Here is a 22,261-nt window from a genome sequence, read left to right on the forward strand (position 1 = left end):
AATTTGGCAAGTTAAAATTACCTGAGTACTGTGCTGGTGCAGAAAACACTTGGCTTTGACATACTTTTTGACTAGGTAAGACTAGGACTTGGCTAGGGCTTAGGCATTAACTGGAAGAGTTTTCTTAATATATTTTTAAAACTTTCTAGTAATAGTAGTTTTTTAAAAAGAAAGCTTTTTAAAATTATATATGTCTTGTAGATATCTATACAAAGATTAAGTTTGAAAGCAGCCGGCTTTGTCATTTATTGTTTTATTACACTGTGACCCGAGAGCATTCTGGGCCACGGTAACAAAACTGCTGCCAGAAGGTCAAAAGAGGTGATCCTTCTCTTCTATGCAGCACTGGTAAGGCCACACCTGGAATGCCACACCTACTTCCGGCTTCTCCAAGGAACATGGCCACACTGGAGTGATTCACGTGAAAGACCATGGAGATGACTAATTGCTGCATCTGCCACGTGACAAGTGGGTGAAAGAGCTGAGGTTCTTCAGCCTGCAGGGAGCTCAGGAAATACTTTATTAATGTGTATAAACACCTCATGGGAAGGTGTAGAGAAGACGGAGCCAGATTCTTCTCAGAAGCACCCAGTGACAAGACAACAAGAAATGTGCACAAACCGAAATAGAGAAAATTCCACTTAAACATAAGAAAAAGCCTTTTTACTGTGAGGGTGATCCAACTTTGGAACATGACAGCAGAGTTTGTCCTTGGAGATATTCAGTGACCAGTTGGACGTAGTCCTGAACGCTCTGCTCTAGCTGACTCAGCTTTGAGCAGTGGGGATGGACCAAATGATCTCGAGATACCATCCAATCTCTACTATACTTGACCTCATGGTTCTGTGCCCAAGTGAGACTTCGAAACTGAGTATAAGCAACATGGGTAGAATCAGTTACTGTAAGAACTGAAATTTATATTGTGCTCTTTGTAACACTAACATTTCACACCAGTGGAAAAATTTAGCATAAAACAATTTTTCTTCAAAATGTATCACTTTGTAAAAGTAAATTTGTTTGCAGGGCATGTAAATATCAAGAAAATGTCAATTTAGTTAAGAGAGAACATGGCATGTTGATGATATAATTGGTATTCCATGTCCCACTTTCTACTCTCAAGTGATTCATCTTCTTATTTTTTAACCTATTATTTTATTAAAAGTTCTCAAGTGTTCAAAGTGTTTTCTACTTCACAGATACTACTATTTTCCTCCAATGAAAAAGAAAAGCAGCAGCAGTTAAAGTATTTGCTTGTGTTGGACATAATTCTCTTATCTAATCTGCATTGGTTTAATTCTCTTGGATTTAAGACTTCATCCATAAACCTTTGAAAAGAGTGCAGAGGTTTCAATTGACTTCAGTGGCGCTTTTGCCTGTTAAAGTACAGCAGGGCTGGCTCCAAGGAAAACAAGATAAAATCATATTGAATAACAAATATTTACATTGATCAATGAAAAGGAATTGGTATTACGGTACACTCACTAAAGCCATTTCGATTGTGATGTCCACTCCCATCACAATCGTATCATCTGGCCGTACTCAGAGAAGAAATCCAAAGTGTTTATTGCAGAGATCAAAGGAGAGATTCCTCATTAACTTTTATTAATAATTCAGTCTTCTTCAAGCTACTTAGAGGCTTTAGGAGACAAGCACATATTTAAAATATAAAAGGTGTACCATAAGTGGAAAAACAGGAAAATTTCAAGCCTGAACAAATGCCAGATGCTTTGTTCTGCATTGTCTGTCCAATACTGATCTATTCAAGGACTAATATTTAGGCAGTGTCCGTCTGCCTTAAAAGCTGCGAGAAGTAGTTGACATTTCGGAGAGTAAGTCAACAGAACAAGTATTGGGGAGAATCCTTTCTAGTCAACTCTCTAATAAAAAGAAGTCTCCTATGAGAATTTTAACATTTAAAGATCAGCTTGAAGACACACTTTGGGCACAGCAGACTAATAAAAATACTATTTTGTAAAATATTTACTGTGCTATGAAAGTAGTAAAAATATCACATGAAACTGAAAGTTATGAAGTTTTGCCTTAAGCAGTTCAAGGGAGGAAAGGGAATTATTTTCAAAAGTAAACCATGCATGAAGCAAAGGAATGATTTGATTATTTATAGAAAGAATGAAAAACATTAGATCATATTTAACCTTGTAAAGCTGACTCCTGCCCTCTAAAAGTTAATGAGTGTGGGTACTTATGTTGGTAAATCCACACTTTCTTTAAGGTGTTTGAAAACCTAAATGCAGTATTGAACATGGCACTACAGTTCCATTTTTCTTACCCCTGGCATGATGATCTTCTCAATGTCTTTAAAGACATCCTCAAAGCTCTCAGGGTCCTGGGGTGCACAGTCTGCAATGAGGGGCCGTAGGTATCCTGGTTCCACATCTGGGAATACCTGTCGCTTCTCTATCTTCTCCAGGTAATCCGCAACATAGTCCACCATCTCTTTCCCTCTCTTGCGGAATTCTGCAGCATCCATGGGTAGCAGAGTTTAGGGCTTATTCTCAGAATAAAAAGGAAACACTTTAAAAGAAAGAGAAAAAAAAAAGTCATTTTTGAAGGAAAATTTTACTAGTTTAAAACCTGTTATTCATATGATTTATAGATAGACTCATATCATATGGTCATTATAGGATTAGATTAGATTAATACAGATAGACAATAAATTTAGCACAGAAGAACAGTAGAAGCACATTGATACAGATTCAAATATTACAGATTTATTTCCTACAGATGCTGGTTGACACAAGGATCTGGCACTATTACGTGGCACATAATCAGCTCCCCACTACCTTATAGAGAAGTGTAAGAAAATAGCCTGCTGTGTGTCCCTGTTATAATCTGTAATAAGAAGCTATAATAATCACAGTTATTGCAGTGATCCACTGTTCTGCCCTGTCATTTTATCTGCTTCTCGACTCCTGTCTTGCTTCAAGATTTAGCTTCTTTACTCTTTCACTGTAAATGCACATGTTGTGTCATGTACAAAACTTTGTTTCCTAGTGAGGTTTCAAAAAGAATTCTAAGTTGATCTGTACTGCATTTTGCAGGAGAATGTGAGGAAGCTCTGTCTGGGGCTGTCCATATTTCTAAGATGGTTGGGCTGCAGCTCCAGGTGTTGTTTGAGATGGGCAGATTGTGTGAGCACACCCAAGGTGATACACGGCTCAGGGAGATGAGCTGGAGCTCGCCTGCACAGTGCTCTGCAAACATAAATTCATGATACTATGGTGGCTGCTCCTGCCACCCTGGCCCACCCAATTTTATTACTCTATGTAGCTGTGCATTTTGAGCACTCAGTGAATAAATGGCTGAAATTTTTTATTCACTGAGTACCAAAAAAGTGTCCCAGAGTCTTTATACACTCAGACTGAGGGATACTGTTCCTTGGAATCCAATCAGAAGACTGGCAAAACAAAAAAGGATACTCACTGCTGGTCTCAAGAACTATTGTGCTTAGCTCACACACCTGTAGATCTTCACTTTGTTAGGAAATAATTATATTAAACACAATGTGAATATTAGATAATTAGGAGACAACTTTTCAGAGATCAAGTATTTGTGATAAGGATTTCTAACCAAGGACATCATTTTGAGTTATTACATTTGAATTAGAACTGTAACATCACAAAAAGAGAACATCATCAATAAGTACTGTCTTAGAGACATCTCTGCTGCTACAAACAGAGGATCTGGGACTTGTGTGGAGAAGCTGCTGCTGCTATTTAAGAAGGCAGGGTGCTGCTGTAGGTCACAAAACACTTGGGAGAGCACAGTAGGGACTTCTAGTCCCCCAGAGATGGCTGTTCCTGTTGCTATTTTACTACAGTTTTAGTATTCTCTTTAATCATCATGTAAGTGTTTATTTGGCTCTGTCTATACCTTTCATCAAGGGGTATTAGGACCTTTCCCATCTTTGCTATTAAGTTGCTGGAAATGCATTAACAGTGGTCATTACAGTCCTTAGAATGTGCAGTGGGCAGCTTTGTGTGTCACCTCCCTTTTGAAAAGCTGTGTTTAAGTGAGCAGTTTTGTTTCTGTTCCTTTGAAATCAGGATGATTCAATTTCTTCCATACCCCCTAAATCTTATGTGCATTTTCATTTAACACATCTTTGTTCATTGTTCAAAATTTTAAAAAACTTTCTAAAGAAATCAGCATGAACTGCATCAATCAATATACATTTCTGTGGCAGCAATCTAATTACACACCAAGGTTTAGATATTTTTGCCAGAAGAAATATAAATATTGTACTGTTGCACTTCTTTTTCAATGTATCTCTAACTCAATCCTTAACTCATGTTATTATTATTTCTTTTATGCTACTGCATTCATAGGTTCATTGCTATATCATGCCCTAAAGAACTTGCATGAGGTGATCTGTTATTTTTTCCTCTGGTTTCAGAGAAGAAAGCTGTGAAAAAAAGCATTTAACATACAACTGACAAATCAGTGGGAGATGCCTGAGGCTGAACTGACTCAGAACATGAAGATTGGTGTTTCCAGCACTGCTGTTGCTCAGCACTGTGCTACAGTTATTCCTACAGACCTTTACACATGGATCAGTTCAGCTGAGATTCTCATTCCACATCTGTGGTTCCACTGAACCCCAAGTACAGCATCAAGACAGGCAAGAGTATCACTGTGTAAGAGCATCACTAAGCTACTCTCTAGTTTTACCTCATAGTAATCAAAGGGACCACTTAACATAAAAACTTCTGTGGATCACATGGTCTTTTCCTGTATTAAAAATCAAATGGCAAAAACAAAATCACATTGTGTGTAAGCTCAAACCAGCTCAAACACACAGGAAAAAAAAGAAGAATTTATCGGAAAAAAAGAATTTACTTTACTTTCATATTACTAGAACATACATGGTATATTTTATAGCTTGTCACCATTTTTCCACCACCTAATTTTTCTACCTGAAATCTGTGGCACAAGTAACATTTGCATAATCTTGTTGCTACACAGTATGCTGATATAATTTATTTTTATTTTTGTTACTAGAAGTTTGGATAATACTTTTGGATATCTTTTTGAATATCAGGATAAGCAAATAAAATATTATATCTAAATATTAGATACACATTCTGTGGTTTATTGCACAGACTATTGCTACGGAACTCAATTTGACAAAATACACATTTTGTATAATCACTAAGATCTTGTTTGTTATTGGCTAACTTTATTTCTTCCCAAAAAATAGGAGGTTCACTGGTTCATCCTAGCATTGTTTTGGCTGCACTCCTTCTGTCATAAATCACTGTTGCAATAGCAAAATTCAGGTAAAGAATTAAATTACAGGGGAAACCCACTGTTTTGCATGGAAGAAGTAACTGAACCAGGAAGCTTAAATATTAAGAATTGAAGGTTGAGCCTTTCATCCCAATTGTGCTACAGTGGTTGCAGTGTTATAAATTGATATGAACTAGTATTTACTTAACCTCCAATACTCTTAAAATTCAATTTGATGCAGAGAAGTATTTCAAACTGCTTCAATCTGAAGCAAAGTATTTAACTCTACTTTCCTCCAAAGACAATACCAAGAAATTAAAAATCTACTTTTTTCTATTCATGTATTGTTCTTCCTAAAAGTCCTTCCCTGAAAATTCCATACCTACAGTAATATATGTATCTCATGGGGGAACTGTGAAGGCATACTCCTTGCAGGAACACAGTGGCCATCCTTTTCACCTCCTATTTTATACCTGTTCTTCCATGAGTGACAAGACTCACTTACACTTTCATCCCTATTTTTATTCTCTTCCTGAACTGTTCGTCTGTAGATCTCACTTCATCTGCTGGAAAGTACTATTTGCTATGGAAGCCATCTCCAGCAGACAATTGTAATGCTCACTAGTGAGTACTACTAAAATGCAAATTACTTCACTTCTCTTCCAGTACAGAATATCTCTACCTCTTGCATGCACATAAAACTCATGCACAATGCAACAACACAATGCATAGGGAGATACCTTCCCTCCACGCCAGTATATTTTAAAAATATAGAGATTTTCTAAGTAGCAGAATACCTCAGACAACTCAAGTCTTAGGGTTTAAAATTAAAATACTGTTTGAGAGAATCTGTACTTTCTGAAGGGCTGAGTGTTACAGTCTGCATGCACTCAAAATATCCACTTAACTTGAAGGAACTTAAGCTGCAAAATGATGCAAGCCAAGTTTCTAAAACTAAATGGAAATTTCAGAGAAATTAAGCCTCTCTCTAAAGTATTTAATAGTGGTCTATCTTCTTGAAGGCCTCTAAAGAGTGAGAAAGTCTCCACACTTTCAGAGACCCCACACCTCCCAGGATGAGTTTCAGCATATTCAGTATCTGCGAGCAGAACCCCAAGTGAGGAGGGCACAGCTTCCTCAGGAAGTGCCCTGCCCAATTATCAACCTCTACTACACTGTGAGAAGTCTGTATGCAAATTCATTGACAGCCTCACTCTGATTGATAAAATACAATTTTACCAAGGATATATTCTGCCTGAGCATTTTTGTTCCAAGCAAAAATCAATGGCTATTGTCACCACTGCATACTTGGGATGAAATCCTACTTTACTGGAGAAGATTGAGTTCTACTCTAAACTGCAGGTAAAACCAAGAAAAAATATGTTAAACCTTAAATTATATTGGTGTATCTTTTTTTACTTATTCATACATAAACTCCTTGGTCTTTGATTTTGCTGTAATTTGTCAGAGGACAAGTACACTGCACAATCTAAAGTTGATACATCCTTTGTTGCTTTTTTTAAACCACTCCTTCTACATCAGTGCACTGAAATTAGAATACAGCCACTTTTATTTTACTGAAGTTAACAAAGATTGTTGTTAGTCTTTAGATTGGATATGTTCATTTGCAAGAAGTTTTCTACTTTATCTGAGACTGAACCACACAAATGAGTAGTTTACACACAAGTAATTATTAAAGATATTTATATATTATAAGTATATATAAAAGATGTTTTTAAATATAAGATAGACATAATAGGTAAGTATAATATTATGTTGATAACATTCAGCTTATTCATGATTTCTGTTAAAAATGTATTGTCTATGATTTTAGAATCTGGGTGAGATTTTTTCGTATTTACTAAATATAAATGTAAAATATATCTAAATGCTACCAGAAAATTCATTATGAGGGAAAAAAAAAAAAAAAAAAAAGAGAGAGAGAAAAAATATGAAAAAGCAGAAAAAAGAGGAAAAAGAGGAAAAGTAGAACAAATGAGGAGAGAGGTGTATTTGAAACATTATAATTTTATGTCTGCCTCTTCTCCAGTTCATAGAACTAAAACACACAACAGATAAAATCTTTTAGCAGCTCCTGTTTATAAATACAGACAGGAAGAATGCACAGACACATTAATAGCTCCTAAAACTGATAGCTGCTCAAAAAAAGTAATAACTGTGTATCTTTCCAATACATGAGTCAAGTGCATTTTCTATTCTGCCAACTGATTTTTTCAGAACCAAATGTAATTTAAGGGTTCATGGTGCTTCAGTGACACCACTGAAGCCACGAGAACTTCCTGCTACTGAACCCAACTGAAGGTTTTTGCAGCTGTTGCCACTGTTAAGATGAACTTCCCCTGCTGGCAATAGGATATTGCCAGAAAAAGAGCCAAAGGATAAATTTTATTTCAGCACAAGTAAAAAGGAACTGGATCTACTCTGTACTTCTACCTTTGCACAAGTCAAGAATTAGGAGTATATGTTACAATCCCTACATTTTATTTAAAGAATTATATTTTCCAGAAGTTGCTAGCTGTATTCATTTACTGTCACTGGCACAAAGTCTGTAACTTCATAATGTTCCCTGCTGAGGTCTCACTACACTGATGGCAAAGGGTTATTTCTAAGGAAAACTTCACCCTAAAAAAGTCATGCATTTAATTTACCTTGAAATTTTATTATTCAGAATATTTGGCAGAAAATTTCTCAAGTTCTGCTTGGTTATTGCAAGCACTGCTGTACTTGGAAAGACAAGATACAAACTTTTGTATACATGGGATTCTACATAAATGTATATAAGGGGTTACAGCTGATATACATCAGATGTAAAAAGCAAACACAACACAATAGGTGTACACTATATTGTGCAAACTTAAATTAAAAATAAATGCTTCTTTTTATTATCATCTCTAAAATAATACAAGCTGGCTGTTTATTAACTGAGCTCCCACTCTCCATAACCAATTGTTGCATTAATCCAAATGTACCTACTTGAATTTAATAACCATAAATTCTTAATGATAAAGAATGTTACTTACAGTGAGTTGGTAAGGTTTTTGCCTCTCCCCTGCCCTTCTCAGTGCCTTTCTTTGCTCCTCAGTGACAGCTATAAAGCAGAGCGGATGCAGTTGCCAGCATATATAGGCAGAGTATCCATGTCCCTCCAGCCTATCACAGCCACGGGCTTTGCACTGAACGTGAGGCAGCAGCATCTCCCCCTCCTCCCACAGCTCCTCCAAAATACACTTCGCAACGAAAGCTCCCTGAAAAGCAGCGGGACTCGACCGAGGAACGGCTCTTGCCCAGGTTAACTCTGCAGCGCCCTGTGTTTTCTTCCAGGAGCTCCGTTCACAAGTTCACTAGCAATGAGTGTCTGAACACCGCTCCCTGTCTCTGCTGCGCACTCCGGGACATTTCTGCTGAGGCTGCTGCAGTAAAAGCAGCTGCTTTGATCCACTTCTGTGAAACATTATTGCCAGGAAAGAAACACCGACATGGTTGAAGTACCACTCAAGTGACGGCAAGCTTCTGAGCAGGTATATAGCTGTGGAACTAACATCCTCTGATAAGCTTTATCCAACTTTTTCCAGTTTCTCTATTTAATCATATGTACACTTAAAAGCAATTCTAAGCATTTAAGATTCGTTTTCCTATTCTAAAAGTTTTATGTGGAGTTGTCTTTCCTAGATGAATGCAGGTGATTTCCTGTCATTTTTATTTCAGTCAAGTTAATCTAAAAAATAGTACTATCAGCACTTCATAGTCCTAAACAGCATATAGGCAGGAAATGTGGCAGATTTGGGATTGTCATTGCTCTCAGACCAGTCTCCAGTCCACTGCGGTATTATTACAGCCAACCTTTTAGTGAAGGAGGAAAAAGTCACAGCTTTTTAAAACTGTGACTGTCACATCAGTTTTAAAACTGTCATGGCTGTATTTGCTCTTCTAATGTTACAAGACCAATGACAACTCTGCTACAATTCTGGAAGAGCCTATTCAAAAGAAAAACAGAATCTAAACTCCCCAGGTGAGGTTTCTGGTGTCACTGCACTTGTGCCAGATGTTATTCTATGATCTGACTTGCATTTCCAGTGCCTGGGCTGTCTGCTGTAATGATTAAGTTCTTCAATCTTGAAAAGCATCAAGAAATCCCAGAGTCAGTTGCCACAGCCTCTGAGATGTTTTCCACCTCAGATCAACTCCTGAGTGCACAGGGTTACAAATTGGGCATATTGGGACCCCAAAGGAACACAAGCATTTTGGAGACTTTTCCTATTGCTTTCTTTCTGTCTGTCTGAATTTGACTGAAAAGGCTGAAAATTCAAAATTTGTTGTGAGGGTATAAGAGATGCAAAAATTGAGGTTGTCTCTAATAAACTTAAAGACAACTGAAATCTCACTTCAATGTTTCATCCAAATAGACTGGAAAAAGTAAATAATTTCCAAAGGAAATTAAAAATGGAAACTAAAATTAAGATTGGAGTATTAAAATGCTGGTTTAATCAGTGTTGAAATACAACTTCAAAGTCACTTGATGTGTTTTGATTTCTCTGCTGTACCTGTAAAGCTTGCTGTGAAGAGGCAATAGTCATATTTTTCATTAAAATATTTCTATTTGTAATTTCTCAGGAAGAAAAGGGAAATAAAGTGTGAAGATACAACAGGCAAGCTGGAAAAGAGGAATTAAATGCCCTTCTAAAAAGCATGTTCTATGTCTCTTCTACAATTTAGAAACTCTTCTGCCTCATACTGGTTTGATAATTCTCATCATCTATTGTTGGCAATAAACAAATCTTCGTTTAAGAGAATCTTTCTGTGGCGGACGAAAGGAAGATCATTAAGTTTTCTATCATAGATGCTGGCTAAGCCAGACCTGTTGTGACCCTGTGACTTTGTTCCAGTCCCTTCTGACTGCTCTCTATTTCACAGCCAGAGAACAACTTAATTTACTGCTGAAACACAATGAATAGAGACCCCCTCTTTAGTGCCAAATTGTTCCAAAATTCAGGATACCAGAGTGTAAGAAATAACAGATGATCCCAAAAGGTTTAAAGGCTGGGGCTTGTTGGTAAGCACCCAACAGACCTATTATTCACAGCTAACAAGAGACGAGCTTCAATATGTTTTTGCACATGGAAGTCAACTGTGATGATGATGCATAAATGATGCTGTGCCCGTGCAGTAATAGCACTGATTTATTACCATTACTGAACCCTTGGGTTTGCAAACAAGGTGAGACAGAAGCTGTGTTTGAACAGGAGGCTCCAGCACAGCACCAGAAAATGAAGCAATATGTTATCAGTCATAGCAGTCCCACTGTCAGTCCGTATGCAAAGACATGGATCAAAGCAGAGGGGATTAAACAGTTTGTACCCACTTTGTAACAGCTTTCACCTCTTCCACAACTGTACAATGCAGGCTAGGAATGAAAAGACAGTGCCTTCAGGCTTTTAGTCCAATTATGATTAGATGGCCCTACTCCCAACTCCGTTTTTCCCTCACCTGAATAGGCTGAATAGGCTGAGACGCTCTTCTCATGCTAGCCTCTTGGTGTGGTACTAGGTATTAAATTTGATGAAGATGTGTTTGGGCTGTAGTTCACTAAACCTAACATTACTCAAAAAAACCTGTTCTGAGCTATAACATGAAGGGCTTAAAATTGACTCAGATATACTCAATATCTTAGACATTGAGGAAATAATTTGAAATAGTTAATTAGGGATCTAGTGCAATGTTTGTGCCTTTTTTCCACATTTGGTGTCAAAGGAACAGTCACTGTTGCCTATGCATAAAAAAGCCCACTGGTTTATTGTATTTGGTTTGTTCTATTGTATTTGGTGTCTGCTGGAAGCTATTTGGAGACTGCAGGCATTTTTTTCAGTTTTCCTTGCAGTTGCTCCTTCAAAAAGAGAACAGTAGTAGAACCCCATCTTTGTCTTTCTTTCCCCCCCCGTATATTCTTCCATTAATGTAAAAAATACTAGTTACAGGAAATTATCTACAAGAAGGTAAAAGTAACACAAACAAGTGAGAATGGAATAAAAATCCTTTTATGTTTGGTAAAAAAGGTCCAAATCTGCATAAGCACCAAGATTAGACAAGAAAGAAGAGAGTATTTTAGATAAAATCTGCAACTAACAATTTTCTAATTAAAACAAAGGGTATATTTCCTTTGGAAGAAAGTAAGAATTAAATAAAGCCTTCAGACACAAATAGATGGATTACTCTCAACGTATGAGATAAAACCTAAGTCTCCTGCAGAACATAAGTAGACTTTGCAACAGATTAGCCAGGAGATGAATCTGAGACAGAGCAGACAATCTGGGAAAGTAACTCTCCTCTTTTTTCATAAATATTTTATGTGTGACTTGTTTTCCCTGTTCAGTTCTTATTGCTGGTTGTGTGAACATGTGAAGGTAAACCAAAGAAAAAAAAAAAGAACTGCTAACAAAGTGAACATGGACACAGACTCACACACACAGTTTCAGAGGAGTTAATGTATGACTTGCTGGTTTGAGGCAGCCTGAGCATATCCATACTCTTATGGAAGCAAGCCTACAGAAGAGAAAGGTTGTGATGAACTGAAAAAGTGTCAACAGAAAAACTGACAGGCTGTGAAGAGTCACAGAGACAGTGAGAGCAGGCTGCAATCACAGTAGGCAGACTCTTCCAATACAGAGATAGGAATAGCTTCTGCTGTGAGCTGAGATGTGCTTACCTAAGGGCGTAGGCACTGCCAGGGCACTCGTCCAGCCATGTATTGCTCACAGAGAGAGTGTTCTCAAGCATTGACTATTGTGAGCTTCACAGAAGCTGTGGCTGACAGATGAACTGCTATGTGGCCTAAAATGTGCTGTAAAGACCTCATGTTAGAAAAGCAAGTCGTAGCAGATAGTTTATGAATGGAATAACCCCCGTGTGGATGAAAAGACAGACCCAGGTGAGGCAGGAGGAACAAAGATGGCTTGAGATACAGAGGGAACATAATGCAGTGCTTGCTCTTCAGCAAGTGATTTGTTTGGATCACTGTTTACAAAGGTATCAAAGAACACACAATGCTTGGTTGAGAAGGTATTTTGCCCCTGATTGTGATTAATGCCTTGTCACAAAGGCCACGCAGTTGCAATAAGCTTGGAAGAGCATTTGCTACCACTGTAAGACTTGAGTCATTCTTTAAAGGATGAGAACATCACTAGAGTCTCTTCATAAAGGGCATGTTGGTGCCCAGCTGTCTGAGGTTACAGTAAGTACTACGGCAAGGGATCACACCAGTGTTTCTTGCTGTACTTCCCTGTCAGCTTTTCTTCAGAGGTGTCTTTGGCTCTCCTTCAGTCTGTGCTAACACATGCATCTTTCCAGAATAGACCAATGAAAAGCCCTAAGAGACTTTATGCTCACAAGAGCACACTGGAGAGGACTCTTTACTGTGGGAGGGACCCTATGCTGGAGCAGGGGAAGGACTCTTCTACCTTAGCAGTGGGAGAAACAACCTATGATGAACTGACCAAAAATGTCCATTGCCTGTCTCCCATGACTGCGGGAGAAGGACAAGGTAGAGTTTGGGAAGGAGGGAGGGGTGAAGCAAAGATGTCTTAAAGATTTATTTTATTTCTCATTATCCTGCTCTGATTTTGTTAGTAATGAATTCAATTTATATCCAAAATTTGAGCCTGTTTTGCCCATGATAATATTTCATGATTGATCTCTCCCAGTCTTTATCTCAACCCAGGAACCCTTGGTTACATTTTCTCTCCCCTGCCCAGCTGTGGAGAGAAGTGGCAGAGAGGCTTTGGTGGGTGCTGGCATCCAGCCAGGGTCAACCCACTACACAAATATCCCAAAATGAGAGCTCTGGAGAACTGAGTGGGAACCAGACCTTCCACATGCACAGGGTCTCCCTGGTCATGGACACACATTCACAGCTGAAGCAATGAGTAAAGTAATATTTGCTCCCTTCTGCTCTGGGCTGTTGTCTTTGCCTCAGAGCTGGGAGTGATATATGTATACAGCACACCTGTTTGAAGGCAGAAGATGCGTTTACACTAAGATGAGTCTTTCAATTGAGCCACATGACCCTGCTCCTGACAATAAGATTAGCACAACCATTGCCATTTCCTAAGACAAACATGTAAGTGTGCTGTCACATATCACCTCCTTCTCTTTTCCCCTTTTCAACGCTGTAGTTGTCACCAAGATGTGATAACCGTCATTACAGAGCAGGCAGATCCCCTGTCAGCATTGCGAAAAAACTATTTATCCATGCAAAATTGCTACCAGGATGTGGTGGCACCCGCCATGGAACACAGAAATGTAACAGTACATGAGATTCTGCCTATAAAAATCAAACAGCTGCAAGGCTTGATGCTGGACAGCAAACCTCATGACCTCTCAGTGGTCTGGGACACAGCCCCTGCTGTCTTCTTCCTCTGAAGACTGAATGAATCATGTTCTCCTGGGTAAAGTCTGAGTCCAGGTTATGATTATTGTATCATGTACTGATTACTAAGAATTTGACACAATCTGCAGAGGGTCCAAGTGACTAAAAGTGTAGATAATTAAAGACTATAGATAGTAAGAAAGCTACAATCATCACTAGAAATTTTGCTTAGCTGAAAGTATAATTAATAAAAACTGTGCAAAAATAAACCACACTAAATCCTAAAAATTGTAGATAATAAGCCATGCTGAAAATTAAGTGTTTCATTGTAGTAATAAAGATCTAATTGTACCTAAAGCCTTGTGCCAAATTCTCATTCTACCAAGGATCCCTAAAAGAATCTGTTTGTCCCTGTGACATTAGGTGACAGAGCCACCAAGTGTTCACATGCTCCATCCTGCCAACTCCATAAGAAAGGCAATCATCTCCAGCTAGGAGGGAAAACAGTGAGCCAGGAAAGATAACAGCTTAAGCTGCTGCAGGTAGCTTCACCACAGTGCAGCCAGCCATCTCCCCACTCGGAACTGCTTGCCATCTGTTCTCCTTATGATCTTGTTCACTTCCACACCTCAGATAATCACAGCTTCCACATTATCATTAGGAGAGACAGGCTCTCATTTAGCCAGGACTTACTGGCAGAGACAGGCAGTTACATAAGGAGGACAGGCCAATGTATTCATTACATTTGTACTCAGAGGCCTTAGTTCAAGCTCCTGCTTTTAAGTATAGATGCAAGTCTTTGCCATATGCTGTGAAATGCTGGGTAAGTTCAGAGAGGAATTTTCCATAAAATATTTTGCTAGAAAGGGTTGTTCTCTTCCAGTTTATTTTTCTGTGCTTCCACGTTTGGCTCCAGCTGGATTTGGAATCAAAACAGCCTAAATGTAGGCCAGGTTTAAAGTGGTAGCACCGTCTGTCAAAACTCTGGCAGTGTCTGTCTCTGGTCAGAGGCACAAATTTTGAACTTCTCAGTGCTGAGGTCAGATGGTACCTGTCTAGAAGCAAACTGTTTTCACAGCAGTCTGATATTCTGCATAGTTCTCTGAAAGACAGTCGAGGAAAGTTTTGGAAATGTTGATATTTCTATTTTCTTCCTTCTTGCTAACTCTTAAAAAAGCACTCTCTTAATTAGTGATCTTGTTCTGTGTAGTCTTAAGAGACTCTCTTCCACCTCTACCACCAGGGCTAACTTTTGTCAGCAGGAAGTGGCTAAGAAATGTCATTTTTCACTGTTTTTCAGTGCTCAGAGAACATAGAATGGCACGAAATTATGCTTAGGGAAGGAGAATTACTACCACATTTTATGTTACATACATTGCAAAATATAATGAAGCAGGATAACTTACCTGCCCATAGTTTCTGCTGAATTCTAGGGGCTATTTTCCGTTTCTCTCTTTCAAAAACACGCCAGTCTAAAGACATTACTGTTGCCCATTGAAGCAAAAATTAAGAAAACAGCTTTGTAACTACATTCTCTGACTTGTGAATGATTTAAAAGCAGTTAATATTTTATACTGGTTGCTAATTTTCTTTCTTAATATGTATACTCAGCATGTAAAATCACACTAATCTTTCATCAAAATTATCATTTATTTACTTTACCTTACACTATAATGAACTCATACAACCCAGGTCTACATTTTATGTGACTGTAGTCTTCAAGAAGAATAATTGTGGAAATTAATTTACTATATTTAAAAAACCCCAAAGCCTAACAATATTCTTCAGCTGTGAATACAATGCATATCAACCACATTCCAATCCTGCAACACTGCTAAAATTAAGGATATAACTCAAAGCTATGTTAAACAAAGGATTAAGTACAAATCTCCTTACTTCCCATTCACTGAAAAAAAAAAAACAAACCAAACCCATGAAAAACAGTGTTACACTATATTCAATGGATACTTACAAAGAAGAGTTCTTTTCTACCAATGCTAGAATAGTGAGCTGTCACAAAAAGCCTGGCAGTATTTCTGGATGCTCAAGACAATACAGTTCTCTTCAGCTCTGCAGCTTTCAGCTCTGCTAGCTGCTACTGCTGCTGTCCAGGAAGACAAGCTGTAAAACTGTGATGACCAGGCGATCAGAAGCATCCTCAACAAGCACATGGAAGAAGATTGGGGAATAAGGGTTCCAGAATCTATGTTAAGACTCAGAACATTTGCTATAGTTCTGCCTGTTGAATTTGAAATAGAGATAGGTGGAGCTGTGGGTTTTCTTACAGTGAAGCTGTTCATATTCTCATCAGGCATCTAAAATCGATTTTTTTCTTACATGAAAAATGGGCTGAATATTGCGCCTGGGATTGAAATGGGGTTGTAGAGGCACTGTGCAGTGAAGAAGGGAATGATGTCCAAATTACAGCAGGGGATACAACTTCCTGTACTCACAACTTAGTTACACTCCATCATTTAGCACCACCTACTTCATATTTCTCTTTATGTTTGTCCTCTTAAACATCTATTGAATAAGCCATTCGTGTTCATAATATTTCCTGTTTGGTTGAAAAGATAACCTTCCTGCTGTTTTCCAAATAAATGAATGGTGCTTCTATGTCTATGTTCTGCTTTCCTTCCAGTTTCCTTTAACAGGTACTTTTCTTGAGCAAAAGAATGTTTTATCTTGCTTTGGATACAATAAATTTTGATTTATCATTTTAGCAATTTCAAAACATCTCCACTACTTATCAGAGGCTTCTGTTGCTAAAGTAACTACCAGTTGTCTGTAGGAACTGTATTTTTTTAAAAAAACCCTAATCCTCTCCTGAAAACAAGTGCTGGATTCATTTCTAACATGAAGTTGTGCCGAGCGGCAGAAACCACAAAAAGATGACAAATCAGAATGTGGCAGCAAGGTCAGCTGGACTAGATGTTATAATCTTTGCACTGTAATTATGTTTTAACAACATGATGTAGTAACATTCAGAAGTTCAGAATAGCAAACATCTTCCTTCACACAACTGTTTTTTGTAATTCGTGTACCAAACATATATACACTAAAAATAAATAATTGAAAGCAATCTGCAGGAAATAGCCTCCATAGCCCCGTTCTTGTGATGGAACTTAACCCCCAAAACAAGCAAGATAAATTAAGGATGTGTCCACGTGCCTTTCCTAGTAAAACAGCATAAACAAGCCTATAGGTCCATCAAAGAACCTGCACAACATCAAGATCATTTTAAGTTTAAAAATCAATGAAACATTCAAATTAGGGATGATTTTCTAAATAAAATGGTAACCAAAAGGTATTTTTTTAACAGCCATTATCAAGAGCAGGATAAATAAGAGCAAGTGAGAAAGAAGGCACTTAACACACAGAACTTATTGATCTGTGACAACATTTTTTATTTTGTAGTATTAATAACATTGTCTTCCCTATAGCACCTTTAATATCTTACTCCTTCTGTCAGCTATGAAATTATGACCAAATTTATGTGCTTTTAAAATGACTATTCATAAAGAGATATTACATCAAAAACTGTTGCTCCAAAAGAGCACAACGTATTTTTAAGGAATATATATTCAAAAGTGTAAAAAATCTGCTCCTGAAAATTTAAAAAAATTGTCCAAAAAACCTTCAGAATAAAGCAAAAGCTGTAGAAAAAAAGACTGACAATTTTTTGTCTTATTTTCTTTTTAACCTTGAAAGGTAACATGTGATAAAGCCACAGTCATAGCAAATGAGTAGTTCACCACTCAATCTTAAAGTCATTTAAGGACTAGTATGCAATTAAGTAATTACTGGGCTGAACAGAACAGCAGTCAACATGGTAACAAATTACTGCAATGATTAATTTTTTTTTTTTTTTTTTTTTTTTTTTTTGAGGAAAAGAAAAATTAAACAGACAAAAAATATGTTTGCAACTCAGATTTTTGTACAGAGCTAGAATGGAAATCACCCAAAGGCAGGAACATACTCATTAGGATGTACAATAGAAATATGTATCAATAACCTTGAAAAGGAGGAGGCAGAGGTAGGCGTAAGAACAACCCAGGGCATGAATTCACACAACAGTTGTGTGCCGTGGGCAGATATTCTTGAGATCAGCCTTATAACTAGCTGAGCTGCTGATGCAGCTACAGAGAATCCTCACACTTACATACAATTATAATAAAGCATTCTATTTTTTGTGCCTTATCTTTAATTTCAAAAAAATTTTGTGCATTATCTTTCATTAAAAAAAAAAAAAAAAAAAAAAAAAAAAAAAAAAAAAAAAAAAAAAAAAAACCACCACACTTGCAAGGCTCTGGGTTTTACTTTTTGAATTTAAGCTTTTTATTATAAGAAATGTCACCTTCAGCAGCCTAGCACAACAATAGGCCCCTATCCTGGCAGGTGTGGCAGGCCCCAGGATGTGGTCCTGCAACACTTGCTCAGGAATCAACACCTTTGTACCTGCTCCCCAAGGAGAACAGCACAGTAAGGGCCCATTTAAGAGCTGGCAGGGCAGGCAAATGAGGAGACAAGTAGTTGCCTCCATGAGCAGTGCCAAGAAAAAAATCCTGGCATGTGCAAGGCAACAGAAAACAGGAGAGAGAGCGTGTGAGGCACCTGTCATGTTAGCAACCAGAAAATGAAGGACTTCTGAGGGCCTGAAAAGATCTTGTAAGAGAAGCTTAACATATATAAGCATGTACTTCTATACCCACCTTAGCAGAGGCTGTATGTCATTAGCCTCAACAAACAAGGAATATATAGCTAAATAATTGAATAAATTCTAGTATGATGATATAAAGGAGGATTCTAGGGACAGATGTCAACATTAAATACAAATTTCCTTGGAAGGAAAAGAATAGTGAAGAAACAGAAGATGCCATAGGAAAAAAAATATTAAAATGCTAAAAAAACATTAAAAAAGAAAAATTGCAGCACTATGTGTAAAATATGCATCCAGTCAGAGGCTGCTGGTTTTTCCTGCTGGCTGAGGCCATGGCTCTGCTGCTGGCTGGTGACTGCATGGGGATGCCTGTACTGGTGCTCTAACTGGGGTGCAAAATGCTTTTTGTTTGAGCGTGCACATTCCTCAAAGCTAGGCTTATCCTGTTATTGTTTACAAAGCTTCACAAATGCTTTCTATTGCTTAATAGGTTAGTTTGAATTAATCAGTTGAATTGGTTAATTAATGTGAATGAATACCAAAAAATGTATTTGGTCTCAGGGCTTCTATTTCTGAGCAATAATATGAAGCTTGACTTCGTATGCCAGTTTATTATTGGTCCTTGATAATAATAGTGTTAAGCAGTCATGAAGAGGTTTTCAAGTTCTCACAATCAAGTATTTCATCTGATTCTACACTGTGATATTAAATTTTATTTACACATTATTTTGGAAACTTATTGATATGAAGGAATTTTCTTCATAGATTAAGATCATCACTAAGTTGGTTTTAATTATTAAACTTTTACTATTTAATATGAAGATATCTGTAACACCCTCTCTGGTTTCTACTTTTCATGAGAAATGTTTCAAAAAGATACTCTCTAGCCTCTCTAGCCAAGATTTCTTTCTTTCCAAAAATCAATTATTTTGTTCCCTGTGTGTTTTGACTTGCAAAGAAAAATCTCTAAAATTTGCTGGTCTTTTATACTTGGATAGAAAATATGATCATCTTATGGAGTATCTTCAGTATGTGTCAATAATCATGGCCAACAGACCACAGAATCACAGAATGGGTCAGGTTAAAGGACCACAGCAGTCTCCTGGCCCAACCTCCCTGCTCAAGCAGGGTCATTGCAGAGCAAATGGCACCGGATTGTGTCCAGATGGTTCGTGAATGTCTTCAGTGAAAGAGACTCTACAACTTCTCTGGGCAACCTGTTCCAGTGCTCAGTCACCTGCACAAAAAAGTTCTTCATATTCAGGTGGAACTTCCTGTGCATCAGTTTCTGCCTGTTACCTCTTATCCTATTGCTGGGAACCACTGAGAAGAACCTGGATCCATCCTCTTGACATCCTCCTTTCAGACATTTACCCAAATTCTCTTAGATATTTGTCTTTTATTAGAATACAGGCTTACTCATCATCTCCCATCTCAGACCTCTCACTACCCATCACCACAGCAAGTATTCTTTCTGGTCCATTCTTTCTGTGTCCCATCTTAACCACAGCTGGAGGTCTCAGAGTCTTCTCCTTCAGCTGTCTTAAATATATGAAAGCCACAATACCTGGGAGCCTTTATATTTGTGAGATACAAAAACTTGCAGCGAAAGGGTATCATTCCACCATCTCATTATCCCCCTCCCCCCTCGTCTTTTTTTCCTATTAAAGATGCAGCCATAGGAACTGGGGAGAAGAGCGAGGAATGTCACATCCTGAATAGTCAGTACAGAATTGCAGGAAGCTCGGTACAAATAATCTGAAGTAAGACAGGATACAGAGAGAGTTAAGAAGTCTTAAGGGTCAAACTTAGTCTAACCAATGCTGGATGAAAACCTCTGTTTAACAAGTAGCATGATCAAGAATAGCAGGAAGTTTGGATCCACTAAGAACAAGTTGGAGAATTACAGGAAAAAGATTCTAGTGACTTTTGATCAATTGTTGGAATATTTCTCGAACATTCAATATTCTCTCAGATTCACTTTCAAAAAGACTTCAGTGCCTTCCTGGAGCACAAGAGAAGATTTCTCTTCAAAGGCACTTATGCTGTCCTCTGGGGGAGATTCAAATGAGTGGGCCTGGTTAGCTTTGAAAACAGAACAACATGAGAGAAACCAAGGAAAGGATAAGTGAACAAAAGAATACGGGGAGAAGACAAAGAACTTCTTTCTGTTTTTCAAATTCTAAAAGCCCAAGAGGGACAATCCTGGGAAATTAAAGACAGCACATTAAAAACAGACAGAAGGAAACACTTTTTCACATCACGTGTGGTTAAAACTGTAGAAAATATAATTACCACAGGAAGAACTACAGTCAAGAACTCAGCAAGATTCTGATGGGTTTGCAGATGTACAAGGATATCAAACATATCAAGAGCAATTTAAAACTGCTGGAAGGCACATGTATTTCTTCAGGGAAAACTGTCCAAGCATTTTAAAAGTGCACAAAGACATGTGCTAATCAGACTGAGAGACAAAGAAAAAGGTCTCTGCAAGATAATGCACCCACAGGATGCCGTTAAAGAAATGACACCTCCTCTGAAATCCTTTGCATTCATTCTCTCTCCCTCCCTTTAAAGCAGCAGCACAGAAAGGGACAATATCTGCCACACTGAAAGGCCATTTCCTTTAGGGTATTGTCCGAGATGAAAAGGTGTCTGCCAGCCATTCTCCCAGCATACTGGCATTTCAGCAGTCTTCAGCTCATCCCATGTGTCTGGAAATGTGTATTTGCCTTGAAATTCATAGAGCTGGTTCTACCATTAGCTGGATCCTTTCTACTTCTCTGAGCTCAGATTGTTTTAAAAGCAGAAAGCACCATATGTAGCATATCTGTAATTTCCCATCTCGCTTTTTTTGCATGACTAAGTAGTCACAGTAATGAAGCTTCCCTTTTGCTATGTCATATTAACTGTACCTGTGCTGTCATGTGTCAGAAAAAAGCAAATCTAAAAACTGTGAGGTTTATTCATTTAAATGAAACAGTTTGTCAACAGCATAACTGAGTGCAAGTGAGGCTAAAAACACAGAGAGGTGTTATAAGTGACTTAGCAGCAGCATTACTCTGACACTGAATTTCTAGGCTTCCTAAACAATACACCTCGGTATATTTTTTTTCTAGGACCTCTTTTTCCACCAGTTTTAGTCAGCTACTTATACCCTGCCTACTGAGCAGGAAGTGATTGTTCCCTTCCTTTTTGTAGAGTGAACTCCAAATTATATGCCAGTATTGCTGACACCAGTGCTTGACGTTGCCCTAGCAATCAGACAGTAGATGGTACTTGGTATATATATAAAAAAAATAATTCTGAAGCATAAGGAATGTCACAAACCCAAGTTTGGCACGACTGGCTTGAAACTCTGAAATGCTAATAATAACCCTGACTTAGGGTTATACATATTCCAGCTTCTACTGGAATGCACAGTTGCTGTTACTATGGCTTCAATTGCCTCCAGTGTTAAGATCAGATGAGTCCCATGTCCTCCCTCATTATACTCCTTTCAGTGACTGAAACCTTTCCACCTTATCTTTGCTCAGAACACTTCAAAACCTTCCTAACCTTTCTGCCTCATATCCAGTCTTGCAAAGATAGGCTGCACATAACAGATGGGGAGATACATCCTCTACAGAGGCTGTTTTGATAGGTGACACAGTACTGGAGTCACATCTTTGCCTTCAAGTCATCCCATGTTCCTACACTGAGACTCAACAGCACAGCACTTCACTGAGGGAGAATAAATGAAAAAAAAAAATCATGTGCTGCCATTAATCCTTGCATCAGTCTTAGGGACAGAATCTCTCTGTCTGCCTCTGAAGGTATAAAAAATAAAGTCAGAAATAAAGTAATATGTCTGATGTAATACAAGAATAATAACATTAAACTACATTTGACTCCATGTAAATCACCCAATTTCTCTGAAAACATTCGACCAGGAAAGATAACACTAATTTCTATTTACACCTTCAAAGCCTAGC

General features: G+C 38.0%; 1 protein-coding gene across 1 annotated transcript in view; it reads right to left on the reverse strand.

Annotated features, from left to right (window-relative positions):
* The window catches only part of DDC (dopa decarboxylase), a 69,361-nt gene that overhangs the window by 44,774 nt on the left and 2,326 nt on the right, over nucleotides 1-22,261 (reverse strand). Inside the window, exon 2 of the mRNA XM_083861411.1 lies at nucleotides 2,288-2,532. Within this exon, the coding sequence (XP_083717537.1) occupies nucleotides 2,288-2,488 (201 nt within the window). The 5' untranslated portion in view covers nucleotides 2,489-2,532. The remainder of the gene's footprint in view (nucleotides 1-2,287; nucleotides 2,533-22,261) is intronic.

Source organism: Zosterops lateralis (assembly GCF_965231275.1).
Source record: "Zosterops lateralis genome assembly, chromosome: 1".
NCBI lineage: Eukaryota > Metazoa > Chordata > Aves > Passeriformes > Zosteropidae > Zosterops > Zosterops lateralis.